General features: G+C 43.3%; 1 protein-coding gene across 3 annotated transcripts in view; it reads left to right on the top strand.

The window, feature by feature from the left end:
* The first annotated feature begins 1530 nt into the window (after positions 1–1530).
* Positions 1531–10132, top strand: part of oxr1a (oxidation resistance 1a) — a 50600-nt gene continuing 41998 nt past the window's right edge. For 2 of the 3 annotated variants that reach the window (XM_028424560.1, XM_028424559.1), the window contains exon 1: positions 1531–1856. In XM_028424560.1, the coding sequence (XP_028280361.1) occupies positions 1688–1856 (169 nt within the window). In that variant the 5' untranslated portion in view covers positions 1531–1687. The remainder of the gene's footprint in view (positions 1857–10132) is intronic. The other variant, XM_028424561.1, reaches the window with a different exon arrangement.

The following is a 10132-nucleotide window of genomic DNA, read 5'->3' as shown; positions in this document are numbered from 1 at the left end:
TATGCGAAGAAGATGTGTTGCACTGCATGAGGCAAATGGTGGTCACACCAGATACTGACTGGTTCTGAGTCCCCAGACCGCCAATAAAGCAGAAACAAAATGCACATTTCAGGGTGGCCTTTTATTGTGGGCAGTTTAAGGTACACCTGTGCACTAATCATGATGTCAGATCAGCATCTTGATGTGGCACACCTGTGAGGTGGGATGGATTATCTCAGCAAAGCAGAAGTGCTCACTATCACACATTTAGACAGATTTGTGAACAATGTTTGAGAGGAATGCTAATATTGTGTATCTGGAATGAAGTTTAGATCTTCAAGTCCATCTCATGAAACATGGGAGCAAAAACAAAAGTGTTGCGTTTATATTTTTGTTGAGTGTAATTAGACTGAAACATTATTTGAGATCTGCTTGGATCAACTTCATCAAATCAAGAGTGAAAATAGTAATTTGCACAAAAAGCTGCAATCATAGAACAAGAAGTGTAAAAAAATTTAAAAAAGGGTGGGCTGGAATAAATTCATAACAAAAACAAGTGTAACATCTGTGTCTGTTTACCTTACCTGTGTCTTATTTGCACTGATGGACACACTACCTAAGGTAACCAGCAGATGGAGCACTTCAGTGTTGACCATGGCCCTGACTCAGCCTCACAACACACTGACTTTAATGGACTCAATTATAACAGCTGTTTCAACCTCAGCCCACCTCATACAGACAGCAGAGGTGACGAAAAACAAAAACTCTGCCCAGCCCAGTTTTTTTTAACCTGTTCAGCTGTGAGTGAGGGAACAGATCCTTTCATTCTGATCATTTTTCTAATTCGCCTGAATATTATTACACATGCTTCCTTTCACTGCTGACCTTGTCCTTGCCAAAGCCGCTCTGCCCCCCAGGATGAATAATAATACATCAGCCTCACTACCTGAGCCTGCTGCCCAGTTATTACACCCTGTTAAGTCATCTGTTTTTCACTTTTCCATGTTCATTTTGCTTGTTTACATGCCATCGCCACCCATCCCTCACTGGATGAGAGATATGTCACAGGTCTGCCTGTCAATCAGGAGTATGAGCACAGAGGTGCACTTTGGCTCTGGATGTGAAAATCTCTGTTTATGTGAATGTTATCATGGCAGCAGTTAGATGGATGTCACTCTCTTGGGTGCTGTAAAAAAAAACAGATTTGATGGCAGCATAAAGTTTATTCTAACAATGGTTCCTTTCAAATGAAAAGCACCCTGCGAATACAGAATAAGAACTGAATGTGTAAAATCAGTTTGAAGCATCTAAATACTGCACCCAAATTCTCATTCTTTGGTATATTTTGACTGTATAATCATTTTTAATCGTCTTCCTGTTGGCAGCAAGATGGCAGGCTGCTGTCATTATTAATGACAGTTTAGTCAACATTTAGGGACTGTATGTGGAATGCAGCCTACTGTACGTGAAGACCAGCAGGGCAGAGCAGGCTGCTGTGTTGCCAAACAGTTTAACTCCACTAGAGGCCAGAAATGATGACACTTGTTGCCTGAAATAGTTCCTGTTTTGGAATGTGTAGCGTGTGGAGGCCTTTAACAGCACCACTGTGCGCTTGTGACTTTCTGTTTTGCGCAATGACTGCGGGCTTTATAACACTTGGAGGGCTTTGTTGATTGTAGCTGGGGTCTGCAGCAGCAGCAGCAGCAGTATGGACTTTATATTTTCAATCACGGGCAGCAGCGCCAGAGTTGTCAGGGACGCAATTTCTCAGAGACTCTGGCCCGGATCCGGACAAAAAGACACTGCAGTCCACGTTCAGCAGCAGCAGCACCAACCCGAACCAGCACAGGACAGAAACAGCGTCCACTTCAGAACAGGTCAGTCCGACTGCTGGGTGGTAGTTTGTGGGAAGCTCAGCTGAACAGATGGAGGGAACAGATGAGAAGCGCAGCGCCAGGCTCCACCTCAGAACCGCTCATTTTAACCTTTCCTCGTCCAGTGGATCACTTTAACACACGATAGAACATAGGTGAACATGTTAACACACACACAGGCTGTGTCTCTGGTGTTCGGCAAACTTCGAAACTTTTTGTCTACACTTGGAGAGTTTTGTCAGCGCGGTGCCAGGCTCCCTCTGGAACGCGTTTCAGTTTTCGGTTTTTGTCATTCCCTGGATAAATTCCTAAAAGTGATCCAGCATGTTTTATATCTATAAAATAAACAAACTGCTACTTTTAACATCGGCTTATGTCCCACTGCGGAAACATCACACGTTGCTGCGTAATTTCAACTTTTGCTTTAGTTTGGCCAAGTATTTCCGCTGTTTTTTTTTAGTGATATACAGGGCTGTAAAGGTGGGTGGCGTGCAAAAGTCAGGTTTATTCTAATATATATTTGATCACACGGAATTCATTTGAATGCTTACGTAAATGTTTATTACCACTTTAAACGGAAGTTATAGCGACTCACTCCCACTTTCTGGCTGCCTGCTGCAATATTAACGCTTAATGCAACTTATTATTTTCCAGCTGCAGGGTCAGCTGTGTTAAACAGCCACAGTGCAAATGGTTAAATTAGCAGAGAGAGCGAGCAGATTTCAGCCCTGTCTGCCAATCACCTGAATCCCAGTTTGCACAGACTGTATACATAATACAGCCCACAGATTCATGTGTGTCAGTAGAAGACTTCCTGTATAGTCATTTGACTCATGTGTCTGCTTCCCTGCCTGATTTCCTGTTGAACAATCAAATGTTAATTCATCAAGCATCAGTTAAGTTCATGTCCTCGTTGCTGTCAGTCTGTCTGTCCAGTTTTATTGTGAGGACACACACACACACACACACACACTGCCTGTATCAACCGAGGCATTTCAAATATTTCAGATCAGCAGGCCGTGCATGCTCAAACCATCCAGCCAGTGAGTATGTCCTCAAGGCTTTTCACATCGGGGAGTATCTCCATGTTAATGAAGATTGGATTTTTTTTCTGACCCCCCCCCTCCCCTTTTTCTGCTTTGCCTCTCACACTTAATTTATTATGAGAGCCATCAGAGCCTTATCTGGCTTTGAATTAAAGGCAGAGAAATGTGGTGGTTGCCATTAAAATGAAAAGCAGAAATATGGTTCACACACCATCCACTCATGTCTCATATGGGGGTGCTATGTGCCGTTAGTTAGCATTCTCTGATTGTCTGAAAGCACAGAAAGTTGCAGCAGGAGGCCTCTCTCTCTCTCTCTCTCTCTCTCTCTCTCTCTCTCTCTCTGTCTCACCCTGCTCTGGTTTAATGTACAGGAGGTTTGCAGGTCATGTGGAGCCATGGGGCTCCTGAGCATGGTGGCAGGCAGGTTAATTGTTCGATCTAATTAGGACAAAGATTAATCAGATGCATGCTCTGCTGCTCTTGAAACGCCATGGATGGCAGTGAGGTTCATTAGCAGTCCTTGTGCCCCCCTCCCTCTCTCTCTCTCTCTCTCTTTCTTCCTGGCAGCAGACTGGACTGTCGGGGTGGCCTGGGACTTCAGGGTGGGAGTGAATAAGAATAACTAGAAGTGGAATCAGGTAGTGGAAGTGGATGTTAGAGACGTGGAGGTAGTTAACAAACCGTGGGTGGGCAGCCACTGTTTCACAAGGTGTTTAGGGCCCCAGTTGCACCGTCCTTCCTTTGTAATAGACGTCAGCTTTCTGTGCTCGAAATGCTTTATGAAGCACGGGACAGCACTGTGAGCTCACATCACCACACACACACATACACTCACTCTGTTTCCAGCCAGTGGTTAACACATGAGTCCCACGAGAGAGTCATGTGATCACACCTGAGGCATTCAAACCAGGGCCTTTCTGTAACTAATGTCCTTTAATGGTTAAGCTGCCAATTCATTTCATTGTCTTTCAAATGTGTCAAATATTCATATTGTGGGTTCTTACTTAGGTACTTACAAAGTCTTTGAAAGGGGGCCTTCAGAAGTGTCATGGTTTCACAGCGAGGCGGCCTTTAGCTTTTTGTGGATTTATCAGGAATGCATGTCAGAGACTGAAATCACGAGGGTGGCCGTGGAAGTGGAAAAGTTGTTGCTCTATTAAGACGAGACGAGAGGAGACACATGGAGGCACAGTTCTATCTTAACCTGTGACCTCTTTCTTTCTCAGACACGAAGTTGGCATCTGCTCAGTCCGTAGAGGAGTGCCACACCTGCAGGTGTTGGAGCACAGGTCACAGTATGGCATGCTGGTGAGGATCGGGTCTACCAGTCTTTCTGTCTCAGTTGGACAGTAATCGGCAGCATATGACTGTTCTCTGGATGTCCTGGAGCAGATATGGACTGTTTATGTTTTCTTCAGTTTTCATACTGCTCCACACATCCGTAGTCACTGTTTTGTCTCCTTTTCTGTTTTGTTTTCGTCTCAAGGCTCTTCCTGTGTATCGTCTAGTATTTTCTTTTAGCCTTAAATACTTCTGAGAATGTAAAAATAAATGACAATGAACTTAAAACAACATTTATTTACTAGGCAAATTATACTATCATCCTTTGACGGAGCACCTTCCTGCTTGCAGGGATTGCTCATGATGCTTGATTGACTCACACATGAGCTTTGGTGTGGATGTATTGTAACACTTGATATCACATGAACAGATTGTGTGCCCGTTCTCTCATATATTAATAGCAAATGATTCACCGGTGCCTCTGTGTAAGAGCAGCTTTGTCCTCCTGACATTGAACTCCTCTCTCTCTCTCCTTCTCTGTCTCTCTGCATCTCTAAGTTCTTTCAATCCCTGAGGGTGCTCTGTTATTTATCACTGTACTCGTTCACCCTAAGGCTGACACCGGCTCCGCCACAATTATCAAGGATGATTCAGAAAGTGCAATCTGCTGATGCTCTCAGGGCTGTAATAGGTGATTTTAATCACCTTAATTTCTAAAAAGTCCTTGAGCAGTTTGCGTTAGCATGTCACTCGCCGTGCACGCCATTATGAGACACTCCTGGGATCTTTTATGGCTCCGACGGGGAGATTTAAGTGGCAGGAGTCCCAGTGGGATCGGCGGTCCACGACACCGAACACCTGCTCCGAGCTCCTCCTCGAACTGTTGATATTCCAGGAGTCAGTGAAAAGCCTGAAAGGTTTGATACCAGTGGTTTTAATTACACTGTGTAGCACATGTCTTGGTTGCTTGTCCTGAGGTATTTCAACAGCAGATGTTTAAAAGAGGCACAAGTGCTGCTGATGTTGAAGGGAAGGTGAGGCTGTAAGGCATCTGCTTCTGTTGCATCTTCTTCACTCCAGCTTCAATAAACACGCAGGTAGTGATTTCTCCTCTTCAAAATAAAACCGCAGACTGCTGAGGTGACGTCAGGCCGGGCTTTTCAAAGGCAGGTTTAGATCGTTCTAAGTGTGGCTGTGTTAAAGATGCCTTTGAGCTCCTTCAGTGATTTCACCGTTCTTAATCAGCTGAGAAGTGGTGAGCCGGCGTGAAGAGCTGTTTCATGTAGAGTACAGATGACGCTGTCGTCCTCCTGCGGGTGGTGGGGAACACCTGGTGCTGTCATGTTTCATGGTGAAACAGACTCATTCACAACATTTTTATCTTTGTGCAACACAGTGAACCGTTAAACTGGTCAGCAAAAGGCCAGACATCCAGACGTCAGTATTCTGGCCTTAAAGGTAGGGTAGGAGATTTCATTCTGATGCACTTTTTGTTAAATTAGTGTAACTTCTCTTTACAATCCGATAGCAACCGATTATTTCGTCAGTTTCGCATTAAAACGAAGAATATGAATCATCTGTGGAAGCTGTAAAACGCTAAAAACATCAGCCAATCCTCAGGGTGGACCCTGCGCGGAGTATTGGCTGGTTGTCACTCACACCAGAGAGGTACATGCATGATGGCCGAAGTCACAGACCGCAGCTCATCTTCAGGTAATGCGCATTTATGTGATTGGGGGGCGTGGCTTTGGGAGGAGCTCCGAGAGAAAGGGGCGTGTGTTTACTTTCAAAATCTGGCTGACTCTCACTGAGTTTCCAAAATCTCCTACCCTACCTTTAAAGATTATTGTTATAAATAACAGTCTGGACATGTAAAACCGGATCTCAGTTGTCCCTGTCAGCTGATTTAAGACTGTTTGTCTTCTGGGCACAAGAAGCAGGAACTTAATAATCCCTGCTGCTTTCAAACGGTCTATGTAAATACTTATTGCTGTGGTTTATATAATGATAAAGTTTATGTGATGAGAACTGGGTTTTTTAAACTGCACTGGGTGTGTTGCCTTATTTGTAATTAAAAATAATTCAAATAAAAAGACAACAGAAAGAAGTTAATGGGACATAAAACGCACATTTATTGATAAAGAAAATCATTATTAACTGTAACCTTTCTGGTTTGTTTAGTTTTTTTTGACCTGATCTTACTTGTTTCATTTGCTCTTAGAATAGTTCAAAGAAAATATTTGCAGACTCAGTAAGTGCACCAGCCGGCCTGTGGTCAGAGCTGCTGGGTTTATGGCTCCAGTGAGGTCAACGACCATCTGTGAATGTTTGTTCAGTCAGCTGACTGATGTAGACGAGATCTAAAAGTTTTATTCAAGTTTTATTTTATGCTAAGGAGAGCATGATGGTTCATCAGGATGTCAGGTTTTCCTGCCTCCTGTGTGATAGTTAGTTATGCATATTTTCCCCTGTGATCTCAGCAGACTTGTCTGGCTAAATGGAACATATGCTGTCAGTGCTGGTGATGCAGCCTCTGCTGCTGGTTAGCCAGTGTGTGGTTAAACAGGAGGAGCCCTTTACATGACTCGGTGTGTGTGTGGGGGAACAGATCAGATCATCACTGATCTTATCAATAAATAACCAATTAAAACATACTGAGGTGCTTTCTGACTCATTACTGTGGCTTTAAAAAGAAGAAAGAGTGCATTCATTTCTAAACATGAAATGCTGAGCAATATAACACACCCATGCTCGATGCATAACACTGAGGAGTTCTGCTAATGCAGCCTCTCTACACTTTAGTGTTAGGGTGTCATTTCTGCACATGCACCATAAGGTAGCTTGTATAAATCTTGACTCAGCCTTCTGCTTTTGGCTCAATAAAAAGGTCTGATAATGCAGAGTTTGTGTTTCTCATAGCTGAGCTCATCACTTCTCCTGCTATTGATTGTTGCTGTAACCTGAGAGGTTAGTGTTGCTGCTGTGATGCAGTCCCTGAGCTCCGAAGGGGAGCGACGTAAACCAATAAAGAGGCTCAACGCTGGACTACAGAAATGTTAATGCCAGCTTCATTCCAGTTGGTCCGTCTTCTTTCTGCGGTGGCTTTTTCTCTTGAGGCCATCCGATCATTATTTCATTAATTAAGGCTGATTGCATACTGATAATGGACGATGGTCAGTGCACGTTTTATGCATATCATCACACATTAGTCCAGCGGCAGCGCTGATTTGCTGCCGTTGTCACAGATGAATCACAGATTTATTGTTAAAGCTACAGTGTACATATGTATAAGTATCATCGCCATCCATCTGGCTGATGCAGAGTTAGACCCTTCTCACCTTCATCCCACATTCCCACCTCCACCTGTGACTTGAATGTCACAGGTTAGAGGAATCACAGTACGATTAGTGAGCCTGGAGGTTGAATGCATGTGACAGGCGGGTGGAGGAGAAGCTCCAGAATCAGATCAAATCAAATCCATGCATGCGTGTTAGCGAGCAGGTTTCTTCCGGGTATACATGGTATGCAGCATGTTGTTTCCTCATAGTTTTATTAGTGTTTTCACAACAGCCATGTCTGGCCTTTTCGTGTGTTGTGTCATGTTTATCCTTTTAAAAGCACTTATAGCTTTTTGTGGTAATTAAATATGACCAATGGTCATCACATCATTGAAATAATCAAAATAAGACTGAATGGTTTCCTTCATAGTCCCTGGAGGATAAAGCCTGTTGATGTTGGTGACACACTCACTGTTAAATGTAGCATAGACATCACATCTTTCCTTTTAAAATGGCAACAACTCTGATCTTTATCAGGTCAACTGAGCAGATATTGAATACCGGCTTGCCATTTTGCTGTATCTGTCGTTGTGGACATATTTGTCATATTACACAAAATAATAAAATAGACAGTTGGATGCAGCCTTTGTCTTTGTCTTCACGTTTTTAGGGAATGTCTGGCATTGAAGCGATATAATTAACCTTCATTATAAACCTCATTCAGTTGACATTCCTGCTCCTGTCGACTGATAGGTTATTCAGCTTTGCATGTACTCTGTACTTGTAAACACAGCGCAGTACACAAGGAGACAGAGTGCAGTGTGTGTGTGTGCTGTGCAGATTCATCAGAGCACCCTATATTTATATGTGGGCAGGAAATTGGCTAATGTGCAGTGTTAATTAATACTTTAGTTAACAGCTTCAGTATTATCTCTGGTTATGGTTAATGCATCATTAGAATTAGTTTAAATGCTTCTTCTTTTCACTCAGAACAATATGTTTTTTTCCACAAGCTGAAGCTGCCACTTTATAAAGCCAGACAGGTTTTTTTCATTATCCAATAACACCTTTTCCCTTTAAGTCTGCACCAGGTGCATCACTATGGCAACAGCCATGTACACGCTGCGAGAATATTAATCGAACGAGTGCACGTTAGCAGCGGCACACCTCGTGTGTCTGGCTTTTTAACATTAACATTGTGGAAAGAGAATCATCATCTCGCCCTGCAAAGAGTTTAAAACACATTACAGTACCAGCAACACAACGGGGGTGTGATTAGTCGACGCAGGGAGAGTGTTAATGAGAGGACAGGGCAGAACCAGTGCCTCCTGTTCAGACACACACACACACATATGCACACAAAACTGCAACACAGCAAAGTTTCCCATAAGAGCTGAGTGGGGTATAGGCTGGTCCACGGAGGCTGGCGATGTGATATAGAGCTGGCTGAGTGTTGGCAAAAGGATGCTGCTTGTCACACTGTGTTCTCTGTGTTTAAGTTGACAGCTCCACTACAGCCATGCACTGTATATTCATTACAGTGGAAGGACTGCAGCTTACAGCAGCTTGGAGGATAGTTACACAGCTATAATAGGCTCTGTCTGAGGGGAAAGTAAATCACATGGTCAATAAGTTTAACTACTTTTCTGCAGCTTTGCTTTTTTTTTTTTTGGTCATCTAAGATGAATTAATGGACAGTGGAGAATCCCTGTCCATTTTCTGCTGTCACTCAGTGAGGACAGTGTGCGCCTGTATCCAAACATGAAGTGACAGATTACTCCATCAGTGAACGTTGCCTCGAACTTCTCTCAGTCTTATAGTATGTGATAACAAACTGTACTACGCTGACGTCTCATACATAATTGATAACATCCCATCTCACACGGATCGGAATGACTGATTAGCCTCTTCGTGTCAGAAAGTCGACACCTCCTCCCTTCTTTGCCAAACATGGCGTCTGTGTTATCATTTTGTTGCACAGGCTGCATGATTGTGATTGGTCATTCAATCAATACCAAGTTTTCAAAGTCTCATAACCCTCTCTCTGACCCCTTCTCTGTCCTCCTCACCTCCATTTGTTACTCACCACTGGAGGATGTTGCTCTGTGTCACAACACATTTTGCTCTCACGCCAAAGCAATATTGTTTTGTGTTGTTAAACGGGCCTGTTATCTATTTACCAAAGCCTGTTATTGGATTTTTGATTTAACTAGCTAAGAAGCTAATTCTGTTTTGAAATGTGACCCCGGTGTTTTTATTCTTTGCAGGCGATCATAAACTGTGCCAGAGGGCTGTTGGTGTTGTTCAGTTGCTTTAATGCCAATAGATGTTAAAGTCACAGCTCATTTAAGGCCTATTGATGTCCAGAGCGTTCACAACTGCCCCTTCCTCTTTCTGTCACAGGCCCAGCCAAACGTGTGTAAGACACAGTTGATGGAGGTGAACAGTAGCGATGCTACTAATGCACCAATTTGTCACTTGATCAGTTTTATTAGTCATTGTGGGTTTTTTTTTTACAATTAAAAGATTAATGAAGTGAGAAAAGCAGCAGACTTTGAACTGGTTTAAAATATGTCATAAATGTAGGTTTTGTTTCACGTTGCTTGTGCAGCTTCATCCAAAAGAAATTGACTACTGCAGCATGGTGGCTCCTCCAGTGTTCCCATCACCACCA

Source organism: Parambassis ranga, chromosome 16 (assembly GCF_900634625.1).
Source record: "Parambassis ranga chromosome 16, fParRan2.1, whole genome shotgun sequence".
In the NCBI taxonomy this organism is placed as follows: Eukaryota; Metazoa; Chordata; class Actinopteri; family Ambassidae; genus Parambassis; species Parambassis ranga.
This window is presented reverse-complemented; position numbering and strand designations above follow the sequence as displayed.